The sequence below is a fragment of the Apodemus sylvaticus genome, chromosome 14 (assembly GCF_947179515.1).
Source record: "Apodemus sylvaticus chromosome 14, mApoSyl1.1, whole genome shotgun sequence".
NCBI lineage: Eukaryota > Metazoa > Chordata > Mammalia > Rodentia > Muridae > Apodemus > Apodemus sylvaticus.
This window is the reverse complement of record NC_067485.1, coordinates 68,088,193-68,110,236: the sequence shown is the minus strand read 5'-3', so window position 1 is coordinate 68,110,236 and position 22,044 is coordinate 68,088,193. Positions and strand designations below refer to the sequence as shown.

Below are 22,044 nucleotides of genomic sequence, written 5' to 3'. Positions count from 1 at the left end.
TGTAAGTCTAAAATCAGTAATAGAAATACTAATGGCCAAATTTTAGAGAACCAAGATTCTCAATTTTGAAATAACTAAAACATAATCAGAAGAGTAATTAGAAACTATTTTAAGCTGGAAAATAATGAAAATATTGAATATGTGGCGTGCAGCTAATATGGTAAGGGAAATTTATATATGTCTAGATGCTTACTTTAGAAGAGTCATTGAAAAAGAAATCTAACTTTTTATCCAAAGCTAAAAACAAACAAATAAATAGGTCAAACTGGTTGAAAGTAATTGGTTTGAAAGTAATTGGGATGGGTGGGGAATGGGGAGGAAATTAGGAAGAAGTCAAATGTAGGTAAAGAAACCCAAACTACAAACTATTTCAGTTCTCTGAGAGAGCCAAACCATTAATAAAGTCCCTCCTGGACCAATTCAAGGTAGTGGGAAGGACACTAGAAATGCAAATCCCAACTATACCAAGCAAAGACAGACAGCATCGATTTAAAAGGTGCACATAAGATTTTTGAGACACTAAAATTTTTACCACCAAACATTTGGAGAAACAGAAAGTATTCAGAGAACTGGATGGTAAGACAGTATCTATAAAACACCACATACCACTTGCTACAGAAGAGAGAGAAGACATGCTGGCAGGGAGACTGGGTGACCCCTTCCCCCCTCCAGCTGGCTTTCACAGCACTGGATGTGGTGATGGGGGGGGGGGGGTGTGCTGGTGAGGGAGAAGAGGTTTTTCATCAGGTAAGAGCTGTTCAGCAGGGCAAGGTATGAGCACCTGCACACCTCTACCCAGCATGCACCCAGAGATTCTAGTTAGGGAGGTGACTGCACCCCACTTGTGGTTCTACAAGAGCAAGAGCACAGGTGGCCTTACTGGACAACTGACAGGAAAGAGTGAAGCTGTGACCCCGTGGAGGAGGCTGTCTGAGGCTGAGTAGCCCTCATCTGAAATGCCTGGGTCCAGGAAAGTTTGGGATTTTACATTTGTTTCAGCTTCTTTGGAATATTTACATTTGCATAATGAGATATCATAGGGATGGGCCCAAATCTAAACAGCACTCCATTTATACCTGTAGCCACTGCAGACACAGCCTGAATCCCATAGCCTCCCCCTTCCCCCATCCCCCACCCCCTACCCCCATAGACAAAGTCGGAGGGCAATTCTATACAGCAGTGCTGTGGCATCTGCATTTGGACTTCACCTTGCCACAGGAGGTCAGAAGGGGAATTTTCGGAGGAGGGCATTGTATCGGCTTCTAACGACTCTCAGATTTCAGACTTTTAGATGAAGGAATCTGAATATACGCGACAACCCAGTGAAGACATGAAGGCCAAGCAGACCAGACGGGTGCGTAACAGGGAGCCTACAGCTATGCAAACTGAGACATGACTGGCCATTTCTATTTCGCAAAGCTCCTCCATTTGCTTCATTACATCCTTCTTTCAGGGATTATTGTTATCAGAGGGGTGGGGGAATTTGCTTCATTTACTCTTGTTCTCCAAACCAGCAGACATAAGAACGCATCCTACACAGAAACTAGTATAAAAGAGAGGGCTGGATGTGGCTGACCAATGGGGTGGTAACTGAGATCTACTATAAGCCCAGGCTTTCTATTTAGCGTTGAACTCCAGGGTCTTCAACTTGACTTAAGTACACATGGCACCTCTAGATGCTCTGATCCCGGACTAGTCACAGTGGAAAACTAGAACACATGAACAGTTCCAGAAAGGCCTAAAGCAACATAATCTTAAAATCTGATCTGTAATGAGTTATGATAAAGTATAGTTGAGGCTTCATTGCTAGATCACTGGGGTTGGCGATATAGAGCAAACCCATCCCCATGCTATTCCCAAACATTCACACTCACAACTGTAATATTATGCAAGGTCAGACTGAGCATAGCACTGCTCAGGAGATGCTCTGGAGAGAGAAGCCATAGAACTACGAGGCATTATATATGTATTCAGGTGATGAGAACTGTATTTACAGACATGCCTGTGGAATAACAAAAATTAAATCTTGAAGCTTGGTTACTGCCGGCATTTCTCCCAGGGCAAGAACACATCCAGTGTCCTATTAAATCAAAGGATGCCCACTGCAAACTGTGGCACACTTTACCAGCTGGTGCTAACACAGATTGATGTGTGTGTTCAATCACACTGAACCTGACGGGCCTCCTGAAATTTATACTGCACAACGGAAACATTTGATACGGCACAGTTTCCCACCCCCTTTAAGGCAGTAACTCATCAGGTAGAAATTTTAAAAATCCGTGCTTAAAGCATTTGCTGGGGCCAATGACTCGCTGGAAAAGAATATAATAAAACAGGACTTGTTAAAAAATATTGTGGAGGAGGCTTGTGAGGGGGTCATTTTTGATAATCAACTAAAGGCCATGGGGAATCAAAAGATATGAAACATGGTCGTTTTGGGGAAGTCTGGTGGAAGATAGATTATCACAGGAATATCATGTAAGAGCCAGCAGTGCTGTCTAAGTCAAAATTCAAAGTTTGGCAAAATTTTTGTATTCTTTTCACTTTCTTTTTTTCAAATAAAATTAGGGAACATGTTTGGGATCATTACAATCTGTCATCTAATGGGATATTATACCTCCTCACTGGCTCAATATCAACATGTTTATAAATTACCAGAAGGAACACTTAGTTTTGAAATCAAGAGATCTGAGCTAAAAATCAGATCCTTTGAACATAAACTATGTCAATGTAATTTACAGCAAATCACAATCCATTTTAGGGTCGCCCTTACAAAGACCCCACAGAGCTCACCTTTCAGAAAAACCACAACTGAGATTGAGTTTAGGAGGCAATTTTGCAAATAGAGATATTTGGGCAAAAAAAAAAAAAAAAAAAAAAAAAAAAAAAAACAAAAAAAAAACTAAGGTAATGTGTAATTCTCTTAAGTTTAAAAACAGCCTTAAGATGTAAGTAACCAATTTTGTACATAGACAAGTGACATGGCTTTTGGTAGAAAGAAACACTGCAGGAGCAGGAGAGATCGCTCAGTCTTTAGGAACACTTGTTGCTCTTGTAGAGGACTAAGTTCATTCCCAGCATCTGCTCATGGAGCTAATCTGCCTCTTAACTCCAGCTCCAGGGGAGACCTGACGCCCTCTTCTGGAACCTTCACTTACACACACACACACACACACACACACACACACACACAAGTGCACACGCACGCACGCACGCAACAAATTTGAAAAAAGGATAGAAAACAAGCCAGCCTTTGCCACTTGGTATACCTATCTCTTCAGCCACAGCAAGCCACATGCCAATCATTCCACAGTCTTAGCATTAGGTCGTTTACAGTATGTATCCTCGTTAATCTATACAGCTATTTAAAATGAGGTTTTCTCTATATAGGCCAATCTATAATATGTTATTTTGTTCTAAAAAAAAAAAAAGGCATAAGACAAAGTGGTCAACAGCCTAGCATCCTTCTGTTCTTAACCTGGAGAACTTACCACACACAGTGGTCTGACTTCCACTCCACAGCCTAGTCTGACCCCTATTTAAGTTTACTTTTCTCGTGACTGGGAGAAAATGCTCGACAGAAACAACCGAAGAGGTGAGAGAGTTACTTGGGCTCACAGTTTTGAATGGCACAGTCTAACATGGAGGTGGGGGCATAGAAGCAGAAGCAGTGATGTCTTTAGTAGCAGGAAACTGTGGCTGCCCCTTCTGACATCGTGGTTGACCAGAAAGCAGAAAGAGCATGCTAGAGACAGAAGTGGGCATGACCTTCAATGCTTGTTCTTAGTGACCAGCTAGGGCTCCTGTCCACAGACTCCCCAAGCAATACCACCAGCCAGGGACCAAGTGCTGAAGCATATGCGTCTGTGGGGACATTTCAGACTCAGTCATAACAGCTTCCATGGTCTCTGGCATGTCATCCAATCTCTTCAAGCTTTCTGCTGCTCACTCACTGAGTGGGGAGAAGGATCCCAATATCTCCAGGTTGTTAGCGTTCAAATGAAATGATACTTATAAAAATACTGAGTAGGCACATTTATACACTAAATACTGGTTTTCTTTTCTTATATTGTTTTATGTCTTCTTCAGAGCAATACAGAAGAGTAAAATAATTTTAAATAAGAAAATATTTAATACAGACATAATGTCAATGAAGACAGGTACTCTTGAGTCTCTCTTCTTGTCTCTTCTCTCTTTTCCCTGACTCACCTCAGGAAACTTTCGCCCATTACCTGTATCTATCAGCTACTTTAATATCACTGTGACAAATACTTCACAGCAAAAACTTACTGCTTTGCAAAGATTCTTTGTCTCATGCTTCTGGAAGTTCTCTGTCCATCATGATTGGGAAGGCAGGATGGAGTTCATGGTGGCAGAGGGGTTTAGGAAGCAGAGAAATGCCACAATCAGGGGCTACAAGTGGCAGCCTTCAGTGTCAAACTTCCACCAACCTCTTAAAGGTTCCACAGCTTTCCAAAATGGCATCAACCTTCTAGAGAATAAATACTCAACACATGCGCCTCTGGGTATATTTCAGATTCAAACTATAAAACGATGTCTTCCCAAATTCCCTCTGTCAGGTTCCTCAAGACCCATATATACTTTTATTAATGTATTTGTTTGTTTGTTTGTTTGCAGGATTCCTGCAGGGGCATCAAGGCCAGAATCATAATTTGCCTCTTCTAAAAGGCATAGAGAAAAGAAACAGGATAACTTAATGCTAAGGAGAGTAAGGAGAGTCACTTTATGAAGACCCCTTGGGTGATTGTTTGCCAGGTGCCCACACAGTCCTCCTCTGTGTGGAGGACTAGAGCCCAAGTCAGAGAGTTACACAGAGCAAGATTTTCCAACTCAAGTATTCTTAGGCAATGGTGGCATAAATATACCAGGCAGGACAGAAGAACCAATATGAGTTCATTAAGGCCTCAAGGGACATTCTTGGCATTTTCCACAAGATAGTTTGAATGTATGAAGGGTGTCTATTATACATCTTTAACCACCATCTAAGACCAACCTCTGACCGTTAGCATTCGATGAACTAAATATCTGAAACCATCTAAGTATCTAGTAAACAGCAGGATAGTTATTTTTTATGACATTAAAAATTACTTTTTAATCAGCACCAGAGAAGATGCGAGACCAGCCTAAGCTACCCTGAGGACTGGTTTCCAAAAAAGTTAAATTAAACATAAAATAAAATAGAAATTTTAATGAAAAAAATAAATTTAAAAAAATAGTGCATCTTACATAATCTCTTCACTTTCATTTGACCAGAGACAAACAATGAAGCCAGCTTGGGCAATGATACTGGTGATTAGAGAAACCATATAGACAGAAGAGAACCACTGTTAGTCTCTGTCGGATTTGGAAAGTGATTCACAGGCGGCTTTCCTCATCAGGATCACCAATATGTAGACAGCAAGTTTAAGTGAGGCAAACTACTGTCACCCACAGTATCTTCCTCCTTGACTTCAGTCCCAAAGGCATTTGTCTCCATAAGTTTGGAAAACAGTTCACCCAATGGGCTTTCAATTCTCACCAAGCTTCTGGGAGACTTCGGTAACTATAGGTGTCAGCAAATTGAAAGGCCCATTCCAGATACTGAAAAAAAAAAAAATTGTCCTTGGGCTGGTGAGATGGCTCAGTAGTTAAGAGGACTGATTGCTCTTCCGGAAGTCACAAGTTCAAATCCCAGCAACCACATGGTGGCTCACAACCATCTTTAATGAGAAACAAATAAAAACACCTATGGGCCAGAGCGAGTGGGAAGAGCAAGAGGGAGAAGGAAAAGGAGAAAAAAAATTATTGTTACACTTCTGTTGCTTTAGAACTATTTTTGGCACCAAAATCTGTATTAGTTGGGTTCTCTTGAGGAAAAGAACTGGTAGAACAAATATCTATATAAAAAAAGTTTAATTAGAATTATGACTATAGTCCAGCTAGGCCAACCATGGCCTATGGAATGTCCAAGAATTTAGTAGTTGTTTGGTCTACAAGGATAAGTGTCTCAGGTGGTCTTTAGAATATTTTGGAAACCCAAAGATGAAGACTCCTCCCCTCTTTAAGGTTTTAATTAAGTGCAGGGGTTCTCAGATTACTTCTCTCCTTACCCAGCACTTTCCTCGGGCTTCATTTTTAACACCAGAGGATAGATATAACATCTTTACTGACCTAGCTAGCGTTCCATGTCTGTCTATTATCTGTTGGTCTCCTTCCCATCCTTCCCATCTGTCTTTTCCTGTACCCCCACTAGAATATGGGGTACAGCTCCATATGAGACACTCTGTCTCTTATTATCCCTAGCAAATATGCAAAATAGGAGCTTAATAAATACTTGTTGAATAAGTGAATTCTCCTTTTTGGGAAGAAAAAGGCCTAAAGAAGGAAGTCAATAATAGCTGAATGAATGAATGAGCGGGTAACACAATTCCCAATTTATATCTAACACTCTAGAGACAACTATTAGTTACTTTTGCTGAGAAAGGACTTAACAGAAACAACTTAAGAGAGAAAAGGCTTATCTTGGCTCCTGGTTTCAAAGGGATTTCAACTCACCACCATGGCAATGACAGTCACATGGTAGTAGGCTAGGAAAGAGAGAACAATGCATTCGAAGAGGGGCAGATGTCTTCAAAGACACCCCTCCCTACAGTGGCCTAGTTCTGCCAACCAGGTTCGGCTTCCTAAAGGTCCCATAGCTTGAAATGGTATCTAGATATTCCTATGAGCCTGAAAAGCAAAACATTACAAGGTACATAGACTGACATGGAAGCAAGTATTTTATACCACTTAAAAACCAGAAATATGATCTGAGTAACATATACAAGGAAAAGAAAAGTCAAAGAATTCCAAGCAAGCCCCTGACTTTCATTTTGCTGTGTTCCTTCACATCCTTGGGCCTGGCAAGTCAGAACTCATCTGGATCCCTTGCTTGGCTGAAATTCTCTCACCAATGAGGTTTCAAATTACAAACTCTGGGTTTACTTGAAAGCATTTTTCACAAAATCTCGGGAGTGCTTGCTTATTCCAATATGTAAAAAAAATAAATAAATACAACTTGAAAATATAGCCAGAGGCAAGTCTTCAGGCAGTGGATACCCCAGAGACAGAGAGGGCGAACTGAATGAGGGGAGGGGCGAATGAGGGGAGGGGCTTAGTTCGGATGGTCACGGTCGGATGGTCACGTGCACAAACAGAAGCCATTCCTACTGTGGTGCTTGCTTAGTACTTCATTTTGCAAAGCCCATCTCCGGCACATTTTGCATAGTATTACAGCCTCACTCATAGACCAGCAAAGCAACTCACAGACCAGCCATGCAACTGGTCTCACTGTCTCAACTTTCCCCCTTGCTATCTTGAAGGGGTGTTGTCTTTCGGTTCCATCTCAGAAGTGCATGTCTAGGGCTCTTCTTCCTGACAGATGGGTGAGTAGACACCCATCACAGTGGTCAGGAATGAGGGCCAGGAGGAGAGACTGACAGGTTCAAGAACAGCCACTGTGTCTCTGTAGCTGTGTCCTTATGGGCATGTCACTCCTCCCTGAAAGGTGATGAGGGCATGAGAGACTGCCCGGTAATTATCATAGTAACCTAGCATCCAAGGCCTTACTACCTGTTTTTATATTACCAGTTAGTATGCCACCTTTGGCTTTTAAAATAACCAAAACCAGGTAATGCTCAAAAAAGATAACTCAGACTCTTCACCTTTATTTGGGATTATTAACCAAGGCTTCCAAGATTTTGTCACATATTTTGAACTAAAGTAATCAAATAGAAAAAGACTACCAGGCAGATGTGGACACTGATATTTTCGAGGTATTGCTAGCAAAAGCATTGTCATGGAAAGAGTCTTTTCAATTGGTATCTGGTAGCTTAAAGAAAATATCAGAGAAAAAAGATGACGTGGAATTTTTATGTAAAAAAAAAAAGAATAAAGTTTAAAAATACATAGATTGGGCTATTCTGGTTCCAAACACGTCGTTTCTAAGAAACTATCCAATAAAAAAGTGCCTAGCCTATACTTTATCTTACCATATTGCTTGAAGAATTGAAAAAAAAAGTCAAAGTGGCAACCAAATGCATATTTACTTTTTTCCAATTTTGCTAATCACACTAACCGAAGACACACGTCAGAAGCGCTGAGCAAGCTTCATCCTGTTACACAAGGATCTGTCTCACACATGGAGTTTTGATTCAATAGCGTGGGAGGAGGCGGGTTATTTATGTTCTGTAAAAAGTCCCCAAGTATTGCTAATGCTAAAATCCATGGCTAACAATTACTGCCCAATTCTTTCCTTAGGAGAGTTTTTATATCTTAGAAATTTTTCACTAAACAGCATGTGACAGGCTCCGCTACGCCCAGGCTGGCCTTGAACCTGGGACTGTCCTATTTCAGCATCTCAACTACTAGGTTTCTAAGTCTGTACCACAACAATATCATCATCATCAACAACAACAACAACAAGATTTAGGGGGCTTCCTATATTTTGTTCTTTCCAAAGCAAAACTAGACTTCTTGTAAGTCCGTGAAGAAAGGTGCTGAGTTACCCCTGAGCCCTGCAAAATCAGAAAATAAAACCCTACCTCCAATGGCAGGGCGGAAGGAGATGGGAAAAGTGGGGAGACTGGTATTCATTCCATCATTCCATGAAATCAGGTGACTGCTTGTCTAAGTGTATGTGTGAGGGTATGCCTCAGGTATGTAGGTTCCTGCAGAAAAGTTGGATTCCCAAGAGCTGAAGTTCCAGGTAGTTGTGAACCATGTGACACAGGTACTGGAAGAGCAGTAATGCTCTGAACTACCAGGCCACCTCTCCAGACACCTGCTTATCTTTTGTACAGCACTTTGCTTCAGAACTAGAGTTTCCTGCGTAACAACCAGGAGTCACATGTGCCTGGGAAACGGCTGACTTGTCGCTGGTGCTGGAAGTACCAACACTAGACAGAACTTAAACTGTATCTGTAACCTTCCTTCCACCTTAGTATCCAAGGCTGGCACTTCCTAAAGTCAGTCAGTAGGTTTTGTTTGACTGATACCTTCTGCCACGCATGGGGTGACAGTGGGGGACAGATGTGAAAATATTCTTACTCTCATGTCACCTTACCTCCTCATTTGTCATGGCTAGCCTTTGAAAGCACCAGTCCTGTGTGTAGAATGGTTTTCTCCAACAAGTGTGAGTCAGAGTGTTGTCATTGTTTTAAATCAAAAGCAATGCAAACTTTCATTATTAATGTGCTTGTCTAAGGATTAATTAATCCTAAAAATATCTTAAAACATTGGCTGCATATTGATTATTATTCAATGCACGGTATATTAAATTATTTTGTTTTGTGTATTACTAATACTTGCGTTTGGTAGCTTTCTGCTGTTGATTACTAAGAGACAAAAGATGCCAAATGTTCAAAAGCTATTACATAGAAATGAAGAAGCACATTTTAAAGTGCTTTTTCATTCTTTTTTTCTTTGCTTCTTTTATTTTAATCCTTTCTACTCATTTCTTTATTAGATATTTACTTTATTTACATTTCAAATGGAATCCCCTTTCCAAGTTACCCCTCCGAAAACCCCTTACACCAAACTCCCTCCCCCTGCTCACTACCCCCTCCCAATTTCCTAACTTGCATTCCACTATTTTGGGAAATCGAGCCTTCCCAGGGCCAATGGCATCTCTCCTCTCATTGATGTCTGAAATGGTCATCTTCTGCTACATATGTAGCTGGTGCCATAGGTCCCTCCATGTGTAGTCTTTGGTTGGTGGTTTAGTCCCCGGGATCTCAGGGGGTACTGGTTGTTAATGTGTTATTTCGATGTGGAGAACCAAATACTCAAGAAATAGTATCAGTTCAAGAAAGCCAGGTGGTTCTATCAAATGATAGGAGAAACGAGAAGTCAGCAAACTTTGTGCCTGTATTGTTTCTGTTTAAAGAGTCCCACTGTGTGACCCAAGTTGGCTTGTGATTGGCCTACCCCCACGTTCCACGTGCTGGGATGATTCTGAGTGCATGCCACCCGTGAGCTTGATGCACAAGGTGAGGGCCACTACAGCAATGAAGCTGTGTGCTCAGAGGTCATGAGAGAGGGAAGCCAGACATCTGCTGGGGTCACACCCGGACCTGAAATTTAGCCACCAGGAACAGGCCCAAAGAGTTACCAATAAGTACACATTCAACAATTCTCACTGGAGGTGACATCAGGGCAGAACCAAAACCACCACTGGAAAAGGCATTCTCAAGTAGCTGCAATTAATGCGGTTTATCAAGTTGGTGAAACTTTTCAGGGGAAAAGAAGAAAAAAGAACGAACAGATAATAAGAGTATTGCTTTGATACAAAGGTATTACTAATGTTGCAAGAACCAGAAAGTTTACTCAGCTCATACACAAGCACTCTAAGGGAAGCACTAACTACTAACCCCAAACCCCTCCCACTACACCACCATGTCCTAGGCCGTTCCCGGTGAGCGATGTTAAGATGCTGCCCCCATAGCTAGCTGTATCATAGAAAGTCAATCTATAAAGTCAATGACAAATAACCCTAACTTGATCAGAATTGGGTACCTGAGTGACGGGAGAGTGGGTGCTCAGGAGAGGAGAGAGGTTGGCCGGAGGTTGCAATGTTGGGATAACTCTTCATTGAGCCCAGCACTGAGACTGTGGACAAGCAGCCTTACCTAGCTCTGGAGGCAGAACGGTCAGGCGGTTCCCCTGAATGTGGAGCTCCTTCAGCTGTGTCAGCTCCCCGATTTCCTTAGGCAGTGAGATCAGGTCATTATCCCTGAGGCTGAGCTAAAGATATGAAAACAGGGGGGCTGTCAAAACAATCTTTCATAAAGAGGTGCTCAACAGACACTCACACCCTCCGCCCGATACCCCCTCTTCCTTCAAGGCTCGATCTTTTTTCAATTCATTTAAAAGTGTCTGTGGCTAAACAAGAAACAGAAGCTGGAGCTCTGGGTCATTCCTACAAAACAAACCTTACTCCTGCTCAAATTGACTCCATTCTACTCCTTCTAGGGCTGCGGGAGTGAATTGATTTTCTAAGAATTTAGATAAATTACTTACTATCTGCAACTTTGTGAGCTTCCCAATATCTGGAGGCAGGATTTCAAAATCGTTGTCGCTTAGATAGAGTGCACGCAGGGTGGCTGCAAATTAAACAGCAATATATAAGCAGGGTGGCATGGAATCCAACCATTTGAGGTCTGATCAATACGAGGGAGTCGGCTTTGATTAATAACCCTGGCTTGGTGAAAAGACTGTGACGTGCCTAGGGCTCACTATAATAACCAGCAGGTCAGACCTAGATTACTGGTTGATTGTGGCACTGGGATGTCCAGGAAACATCTGTATCCAAGAAGACTGACAGGAAGCACAGTTTCAACATTTTCAGAGAAGGTAGCGGATTTTTTTCTCTTACATCAGATCGCATTGGTTATACCATTTGCATTTCTAAAGAAAGAAGGACCGCAGTGCTACCCACGTCAGAATCCAGAGCAGGGGGCCTCTTGCATCACACAGGATCTACTATGTTAGACTAGCACTTTCTTAAACAAACAGATCAGTGTTAAGAATAAATACATAGAGAAGGGCCTTCTGGTAATAGGTGCCGTCATCTCGATTTATTGATCCCCTAATCAGACTACTTGCGGTTAGGTTTAATGAAGAAACTAGATAAAGACAAGGGGGTTAAATGGATGACACAGATTGAAGAGCTTGAAGCCTGAAGTGAGCAGACAAAAGTCACACCCTGCACAGATTATACGACGATGGTGTGATCTCAGCCCCTGGAGGATAAAATCCTCAAACAGCAGTCAACAAGAATAACAACAAAGCACCGCTTAATTAGATGTACTTAAAATAATGGCTTAACAGCTATCTCCCTACATTCTAACATGGGTACGGTTGACAGAATTGAATGTTAACATGTGTAACAAAGATAATTTCCTCTGAGGCCCAAGAAAATAATTTAGAATTGATGTCACATGCTTCAGAATGTCTGGTAGAGGCTGGTTCCGAAGGAGCAGATTTTCTAGTGTGGGCATCATGACAAGAAGTTAAGCCAAGGGCAATCACCACAGTGTGAGACCGGTGTCCAAGCTGAGGCCAAGGCCAGATAACTCTATAGAATGAGACCATGACCCAAAAGTAAATGAGGAACAGAAACAGAGACACAGAACATTACCAACAGAGTCTCCACATGACCCGGAAGTCACTTCTCAGAGATGCAGAACACTAACTTAAAACACACAGCTTTTCCCTACATATTTCTTGAATTGATAGAAAACATGTCTTCCTGATTTTTATGTGTATCTACAGCAAGAAATTTTTGAAAGGATAAACATGTGGCCATCTGCAATGAACTATTCCATAACGGTTACAAACGAGACTGAGTCAATCTGTACAAGGAGTGTCCTTCAAAGACTTAAATAAGGATCTGAGCGAGGTTTTTAAACAGTTGTTAACAGTTGAAGAATGAGTAGATGTTAACAAATAATTGTCTAGAGTATCTTTGCTCTGTGTATTTCAGGGAATTAATAGCAACTTGGGAAAACTTTTTTTTTTTTGTTCACACTCTTTTAAGAAGGAAGTTAAGATTCTCAGCTAAATATGAGGCCCGTGGAAGTACTAAGATCTCTCCTGGAAAGTTAATGTGACATTGCTAAGCCCACTTCTGCCCAATGGTGTCAGCCAACTATACATCAAATATAAATACTGCTGAGCGATGAAGGAATATTCAAAAGGACTCTGTGGTGAAAAATATATATGTCCAATAATTTCTCTTACGAGTTTCAGCACTGGCAAATAAATTTTTACTCTTAGGACCAAAGTACCATGTTAAAGAGATTTACAGAATTAAAAGTTTCTCACTGAGGTAGAAGAAGTTTCCCGGAAGAGAATGTTCATTCAGGTTGTTATACGTCAAGTCCAGGACCTCCAGAGCCGGGAGCGAGCCGAATCCTCGAGGCAGTGTGTTCAACCTGTTCATGCTGCGTTTGGGGACACAGAAGAGACGAGTCACCTTTTACAGAGCACACATGCACACAGAACACCAGAAACTGACGCTGTAAACCCAGGTCAGCAGGATCAAAGTCCAAAAGCACCACAGCTCTGCGTTCACTGAATGGTACCCGATGATTCACTGTATTCATATAATTTAACAAATGAGAAGAAATTGCTACCCTAGTGGTGTGTGTGTGTCTGTGTGTGTGTGTGTGTGTGTGTGTGTGTGTGCTGAGAATATACCAGGAATGAAAATAAACACAAATCTACTCTCTGAGTGATTTTCAAATATAGTGAAGATTTTTAATGCTACTCACTGTGGTATATAATAATTTCTTGAACTTCTCCCGAATAACTGAAATTATTGGTCCTTTTACAATTTCCTAACTCCCTAATCCCTACCATCTATATCTAGTAAACATCACTTTACTCTGTAGAGATGACCTTCATATTTTACCTCACACTAAGATCATGTAGTACTAATAGTTTAATAGTTTTACTCCAACAATCTATGCTGGTGAAATGTATGGAAAATTTTAATTATCACTTCCTTCAATAGAAAAACTCAAGTACCCCTCTACATAGGAACACTTAAAATACCTGTCCCTCTGAAGAGAAACTCCCTTAAGCATGTATAAATGACAATTCAAAACATTCATTCGGGATATTTATTTTATTTACTCCATTCATTGTAATGGGAGGAGGAATCCACTTCCTGTTCAACACCTACGTACTCATGATTGGAATTATCTCTAGTTAGAATGCTGCTTGCCAGGGCCTGGGGCAGGGGGAGCCAACTGAGTTATTTCAGGTTTGCAAGACAATAAACTTCTGGAGACTGAAAGTATAGCAGTGTGAAAATGACACTCGTGGATGGCACACTACAAGAAGGTTTGGATGGTAACTTTTATGATACATATATACACGTGTGTGTGTGTGTGTGTGTGTGTGTGTGTATGTGTATGTGAGCATGTGTGTGTGATGGCTAATGTTAGTTGTCAACTAGAAACTCCTGAGAAAAGGGAATATTGAGTGAAGAATTGCTTCTTTCAGACTGACCTATGGGCATGTCTCGGGGGCGGGGCGTTCGTCATTGCTCAGTGTTATAAGGAGGTCCAGACACCCTGACACCTGGGGGTGCCATTCCTCAGAGAGGGGGGCCTGAGCTGTGTGAGAGGGGGTGAGCAAGTAAACAGGTTTTCCCTGTTGTTTCTGCTTCAGTTCCTGCCTTGAGTTCTTGCTTTGGCTTCCTCTGATGCTGAACTATAACTTTTGGGCCAAATAAACCCTTTCTTCTCCAAAGTTGCTTTTTGCTAGCATTTATCAACAGAGAACCAAATTACATACATACATACATACATATACACATACATATATACACATATGTATATACATATACACAAATCTAAGAGAATTTTTTTGATATTACCTTTGATCCATTATGTCTCTTATTGAGGCGCCCTTTGAGAATACTTACAAGTCAGTTTAAACACTATATAAACAATTTCAGTGTAAGCTGACAGACACTGAAAGGGCGGAGAGACTGTGACATTGAAAATCAATCCAACCATTGGTCATTCTAATAGCAGACACAATGCTGTGCTGCCCACCTTGACCAATCTGGCCTCCTGAGAAATGACTAAGCAGAAGGGAACCAAGAGAGACGTGGACTCCTCAGGGATAGGGAGTCCCAGGCCGACTTTACTCAAGGCCACACAATCTCCTAGAGCTGCTCACCTATAAGACAGGATGCGTCAGCGCTCCTATGAAGCCAGTCTGTGAAGCACGCCTGGTTCCCTAACTACCCTGTGCTTACATAAAGAATTTTACCAATAAATTAGGCTGACCATCCGCAGCAGTTGGGTATGCCCTCCACAGTGAAGTTATAGGCTCCCAAACTATAGCCACGACAACTCAGAACATCTATGGCTTTTCATTTCTTGTAAACTACACAATGCACACTGTGCTTTAAAAATTAAGAACAGATCAAAACTTCCCCTTATTGAAGCTGGCCTAAGGCTCATTCGTGTCTTGCAATCATCATCACAAATGGCAAGTACTGCATAATGCAATGATTGGTGAGCGTATCCTTTGGACCAGGTCCTACCCCTGGTGCCTGTGGTCTTCCAAGGGCACACTGTCATTTGGCCTGCTAACACTAAGCAGTCCTCTCCATCCTGCCTTTCCCTTGCCTTACTGTGCTCAGGGCAGTGCACGCGTATATCTCCATGGATCCAAGAGCAGAGATTCCTTTCTTGAAACCCATCTTAATTCCTTTCCCCAAAATTGAAAAGTTTTGTGGAAATGGCAACCTCTAAGGAGCTACAGAATCAAACACTGGAGGGTGTTTTACATAATCAATAAACTTAGAGCTGGAAACATGAGCAATTCCAGAAGGCAAGAATGTAACGAAGGTGCCCGGTTATCAAGTTTACCCTGATGTCCTAAGATAGGCCAAGGTCAACTAAAGCGGCCTGAGCTTTTCTTCTTCCCAAACCTGTCTCCAGCTCTAATTCTATGATAGCTGCCCAACACAGGAATCTAGGGAGGCTTCCCTCCCATCTGGAACTGTCATGCAATTTTCCTTCTATATCGTTTTCAAATTAAGTCCCTCTGCTTCCCCACTACCACTGATCCAGATCACCTTGGACACAAAGGTGGCTTTCCCACTGACCGCTTCCTTGCCCTTTACGCCGATTCCCATTAACCCTCTTCTCACAGAGCGTTCAGACAAAACTGCTCATATTCCACACCCACTGCTCTGCAGGACAAATTCCTGCAGCTAAGATCCGCAACCAGAGCTCCACTATGTGAATCGGGGCAGCACTCCTGACTCCCTGCCATCACTGACACCTATTTGTTTGCCACTGGTGTCCCCACTGTTGTGTGAGCTCAAGGACAGCCGGATGACCATTACCTCAGACGACTCCTGGTAGTGAGGTGGAATTCAAGAGGCATGCATTAGGTGTGCAGGAGCCATTCCCAAGTGTCTAGCTAGCTCTGGCATCTCGCCTGGCCCCGCCCTCCTCACCTTTACATTGACTCGTAGCAGTGAATTGTCACAACACCCCAGAATGTGCGCTGCTCTGAGCTTTGAAATGTGTCACTCTCTCAGCCTGAGTGGCTGGCAGTTGTCTGAGTAACTCACTCCCATGCATTGCTTGGGCTACAGCACTCGGCCTTTGTAAAGCCTCCTGGGAACTTCGTCTATTGGCAAATGTTTTTCCTGTCTCTGGTTCCATCACAGTTTCATCAGTCACAACAGAACTGTGACTGTACTGTGCTCATTGACAGTGTATCCTGCCCCAATACAAAGGGTCGCACCATGACAATCATTTCTGACGCCTATAGAACAAGCACTTACATAGTCAAGAAATAAAGGAACAAATTAGTGAAATATGATAATAATCACTAATGCTGTGTCCTGATTAACATGTATCAGGCCATGTTCCTAATTTCATGCTATCCACATATGGATTATCATTAATATCCTTCTAATACACTAATAATGTGTATATATACATATATACATATATAATATTCTAACATGTATACATATATTTTATATGTATTTTTGTATATATACAAATATAATTATATATATAATATATATAATTGTATATATATATACATATATAATCATATGTATAATTATATAACAGACATAACATTTTATTGGAAACAAGGTATCATGAAAAAATCCCTTATTGTGCCAACAACTAGCTTCCCAATTAGCTTTCAACTGGATATGTGCTAATGGAGAACACTGAAAGGAAATATGAAAACAATAAGCCTTTTCTTGAACCCAATACATGAAAATCTATTAGAAACCCACTACTCCCACGCGATAATCACATAAATGCTTCCTTCCCCTTGCTTTCCCACACCCTGTGTTGGCTTTATAGCTCATTACCTGGAGGTGATTTCTTCAAGTTCCTATAATACTCACCCAAGGTTCAGGTGTTTGAGTTTCTGAAGGCTGCTGATCTGGGTGGGCAGTTCCTCGATCTGGTTATTGAAGAAGTTAAGTACCTCCAAGTTCTTCAGCTCTGCTACGTTTGGTGGCACAGCTGTAGGGATGGAGATGCTACATGGTGAATTCAAAGATGCTAGCGACACGTTTCCCTATCAAACGCAAGCGAGGTCAAACCCCAGCACTGTCCACACACATTTTGTGGGTTTACTTACTTTCATGGGTAAAACTTCTTGAGCAGGTGGAAAGGAAGTGTTTCCTTGTGTGTGATTAGATCGAACTACCTGGCAAGACCTGTTTCTGAGGTACAGGGGGGATCATCAGAGGTACAGGGGGGATGAAAGCAAAAATGAGGACCATGTGAACACCACCCTGTTGGCAGCCTCACAGGGAAGAGTACACAGCACTCAATTCCATGCCACAAACTGAAGTTATTTTCCTCCTTGTGGTTGTCTTGAACCGCCAGCTGAAGACAGCTGTTCTCAATAAAGGAGGCTCCTTAAATAACCCCACATCTGAGGCTGGCCTTGTTATCACTGAACTCAGGTGCAGCTAGAGCTCAAGCGGAAAGAGTGCAATACTCAGTGTTCTTCCTTTTTGATTTTGTTCCTTGTGTTTTGATTCACACGCACATGTACGCTTGCACACACAAACACACACACATACACACACACATGGACACACACACGTTAAATTAACAATTGATCAATTCATTCTTACATAAAAATTCAAAGAGCCCACTCAGTAGTAGGCCGTGAACAGAGTGTGCCACTCACAGATGAAGATAACCACTTGGGACCCTCAAGGCATCTCTGTGCCTACAGTCTACCATTTGAATACAAGTTAAAAGCCTCAAAAGTAGAGCCAACCCTCAGTATCTCTACATTGGGGGCAGAAGTATGGAGTGAATTTGGGGTACACAAAATACGAGCAGCATGTTTTCCCCTTTCAAATGGAAGTGACATAGCACTCCAAGGTGACCATCTAATTCATACGTAAGCTGGGTTTCCTTTTTATTAAATCACATCCAGAATTCTCAACCAAAGATAGAAAATATTTACAGAAAACGGTGCATCTCTAATGACCTTATACAGCTGGCTCTTCTCGTGATTACTTACTAGACGATGCAGCTGGATGAGCATCTGCAACCTATTAGATATTATACATAACCTAGCAATGATTGAAAGAAGTGCATGGAGAATGTGCCTAGGTCAAGTGCACATCCTATGCCCGTTTATATAAGGGAGTTAAGAATCTCTGGATTTTGGTAACCAGGGCTCCTCTAACCAACATCAGTGGGTCAAATGTTTCACTCTAAGTTGTTATCACAGGAGTGCACACTGATGAGAGGTGGGAGAAGAAGGAGATTTTAACATATTGTCATTTGTCTATCCTGCTTGCTATTTAATTTTTCTATAAGCAAACACATCCGGTTTGCCCATGGCTCATGGAAACTGTAATACCCAAACTTTCCAGATCACTAAAAATTGCAATGTGGCCTTGAATCCAGTGCAAGCAAGCAGGCACGTCGTATATCAGCACATTTCCCAGCCCACCAGTTCCCTCTTCTCCATCTACCCCTGAAGGCTGGGAAAGACACTTTGCTGCCCAGCCTTGCTGCCTCTGGGCTAAGTCTAAGCTCAGAACCAGGAGTGTTTGTACCTAGAACCCTTGCACAGCTGTATGAAAATTCCAAACATCTGAGATATGGATCCAAACAGCCATTCCAAGACCAGCACTTGGGAACTCCCAGGAGAGGCAAAGTAAAGAAAGGTCCAGGGTTAATTCTCACTCTGAGTCATCATTTTCAACCCTGAGAAATACCCCAGGTATCGATTACCTAATTTCGTTAAAAGGGACTGCTTGAGACAATGAAAAGGACATGATTTCATCGAAAGGGGGGAAATAAAAGATAAAGACTGGTGTATACCAGAGCCATGGGCAGATGGCAGTGGTCCCATGACAAAATGGGTGCAGATGAAGGAACCAATATTTTATGAAATGGTCTAGGCAGCTGGGAAGGATCCCAGAATGACTTGTGGATACACATGACTAAGAGCCTCAGTTGCACGCACGAGTGGCAGCAAAAGCATGTTTTAGGTACATATGCTTTCGTGTAAATAAATGATGCTCAGTTTATATGAGCAATTCCTGAGAAAGCCATCAACCTTTACCCTCAGGGTCACATGTTCCCTCCACAGCCCGAAGTGAGGGGGTAGCTACCGGAGCCCTAACCCTTTCCCCTCGTGTACCCTCGAGCGACCACGAAGCCTACACTCGCTAGAGTGATCTGATTAGCTTGAAGAGCAATAAAGAAAGTTACTGAAACCAAGAGAAAATGATGATCTCAATTTAGCCACAAACCAAGAATAATGTGGCCAGAATTACTGCCGCCTCCCTAAACTTACCCTGCCAATGCAATTAAATGCTGGTCTAAAGGTATCGCCTCTTTGACAGGATGAGAGATTATTTCACTCTCCGTGCTAAAGCAGTCCAATTTAAAACCACCAATTATGTTAAATGTGATTTAGGACTTTGTTTTGTGGACACAAACAATAACCCCACATTCAATTTACCAAACCTCTCTCAGCCTTTGGTGTGCATTTGAATGTGTTGTGTTAAGACTCCATTCACGCTGAAAGAGAAGGAAAAAATGCATGGCTAATATTTCCCTGTAAACTACAGAATTTTTTCATCAGCCATGGTAAAAATAGAAAGAATGTAACATTCAGACTTGTCTGGACAGAGGACCATTCATCCAACCGAAGTCAGAGAATGCTAACCATATATGCGGGATGTTCTATTCTTGTCATCTAGCATAGTGAAATTGCTGTGGATAAAGGGAGCCATCCTATGCTATTTAAAGAGAGCAAGTTATAAAGGAAGGGTTATCATAATCTCAAGTAGAAATGGAGCCAGAGTTTGGAAAACCAGCTGATCCCAGTAAAGCCATGACAAACGTAAAAGATTAGCAAAACAAGGCGAGTGGTGAATAAATCCCGTGCATACATAGCACAGACAACACCAACTATTATGAAGAGGTGGCTGTAAAATTTTACCAGTCAAAAGCATCTCCTGGAATATTCCAAGGCATCCGTGGGACACCTCAGGAAAAAATAAATGAAAAAGAAAAAAAAAATAGCATTTGAAAACATAATGTAGCTGGCAGGATGGCTCAGCAGCTAAAGGCACTTGCCAAAGCCGATGACTTGCAGTCAATCCTTGAGGATCCACATGGTGTGAAGGAGTGACTCTGAGAGGCTCTCCTGTAACCTCTACACGTGCACCATAGCATGTGAGTGTGAGCACACTGACAGACATAAAGACAGACACCCACACACACACACAGACACGTGCACGTATACACACACACACACACACACGAGACTCGAAAACCCTGCTTCATCTACTTGTGAGGTATCTGATGTGTGAGCATTGTGCCCATAGACAACACAGAACTGAGCACACAGAAGCAGTGGAGAAACTGAGGCATCTGATCAAAGGCATCATAGGCTGACTCAGACACCTCCTGACTCTACCCTGTCCTACTGTGTGTTTTAATGGACACCCGTTCTGGGCCTCCTTTTCCTTCAGTGTAAAGTGAGAAAGATGGATTGTGGTCATTTTAAATCCTCTTCTGCCTCCTTTTAACATTTCATGAGTCTGAGAAGAGTTGTTGAAAATCAATGATAACAGATTTAAATAATGCAACGTTGGGGTCCCCAATTAGGATGCTCAGTCATGTAGAACTTCGCTTGTCACGAAGAACTTAGTAGCGCTTTCTGTCTTGTCAGTGACAGTTCCTCTAATTTTGAGACTTCAGTTGCTAGATTTGAGAGAAAGTCCCCGACTGCTCTCTTGGGTTCCTAGACTCCCAAAGGATAATCGGGGTCAATGGAAACACCACACCACCTCTGGGGACATTTCAGCCCAGATATTAGGCCCAGGGTATGTTTAAGAATACTTTCTGGGGTTTCTACAATTTCAGACTAACCAACCCACTACAGTCCTGTCTTCCTTCAAGTTTTACTTAATGGAAAGCAAAAACAAAAACCTGAACATTATCTTAGAGGTCCATTTATTTTATTTTCTACCTAGACTCAGCAATTCAGCAAATATTCTCCAAAGTATCCATCAAGTTGCACAAGGAGCCCTGGGAGACTTGAAAGGTCTTGTTGGCTTATCTTTGAGGGGCAACATTTTATGAGTCTAAGGTTATCAGGGCCAGCACGGTGTTACACAACCATAATACAGCATTCAGCAGGCTAAGAGAGGAGGGAGAAGGGCAAGTTGAAGAACTGCAAAGTGAGTTCCAGGCTATTATAGAACAAGTCCTTGGGCAGGAAGTCTCATACTGCACCCCCTCTCTCCACCTCACTTTAAAAATCACGAGCGAGAGCTCCAACTTCAAGAAATCAATAACTCGTGTTATTCCTGGGGTAGGGTGCAGCTCCTTAGAGGAATTCAATCGCCATGCCCGCCATACATATTTTTTAAATTTTATTTTATGTATATGGTATTTGATCTGCATGTATGTCTATGCATCATAGGCATGCCTGATATCTGTGGAGGCCAGAGGGGACACATCAGATACCCTGGAACTGGTTTTATAGTTGTGACCTGCCATGTGGGTGCTGAGAATTCAACCTGGGTCCTCTGGAAGAGCATCCAGTGCTCAAAACCTCTAAGCCATCTCTCCAGCTCCTCATCATTTTATGTTTATAACAGGACGAAGCTACACAGCCAATCGGTGACTCTGAAGAAGAGTTTTATTCAACCAGTTGGCAAGAAGCAAACTATACCTGCCAAAGGAAACATAAGAAAAACCAGATCCACTCTTGCAGAATTCTATTCTGTGATGTTAAAATTGGCCATTCTGTAGCTGATGATGTATCTTAAAACACTTTAGGAGTTTATCCACACAGTAAAATATATTTCTCTGGAGCATGGCTGCCTAGTGGGTAACCACTATTTATATGGATGTTTAAAACTAGCAAAATCAAGCTGGAAAACAATACAGTTATGATTCAGATTTCAAACGATCTCACGGACTCAGGTTGGGGGCACTTGGTTCC

The 22,044-nt window shown here is 42.0% G+C and overlaps 1 protein-coding gene across 2 annotated transcripts in view; it reads right to left on the bottom strand.

Moving 5' to 3' along the window:
• Rsu1 (Ras suppressor protein 1) overlaps positions 1 to 22,044 on the bottom strand; it is a 201,063-nt gene that overhangs the window by 139,118 nt on the left and 39,901 nt on the right. For both annotated transcript variants that reach the window (XM_052156657.1, XM_052156656.1), the window contains 4 exons: positions 16,946 to 17,066; positions 12,865 to 12,983; positions 11,059 to 11,141; positions 10,668 to 10,782 (listed from right to left, as the gene is read on the bottom strand). In XM_052156657.1, coding sequence (XP_052012617.1) covers positions 10,668 to 10,782; positions 11,059 to 11,141; positions 12,865 to 12,983; positions 16,946 to 17,066 — 438 coding nt within the window. The remainder of the gene's footprint in view (positions 1 to 10,667; positions 10,783 to 11,058; positions 11,142 to 12,864; positions 12,984 to 16,945; positions 17,067 to 22,044) is intronic.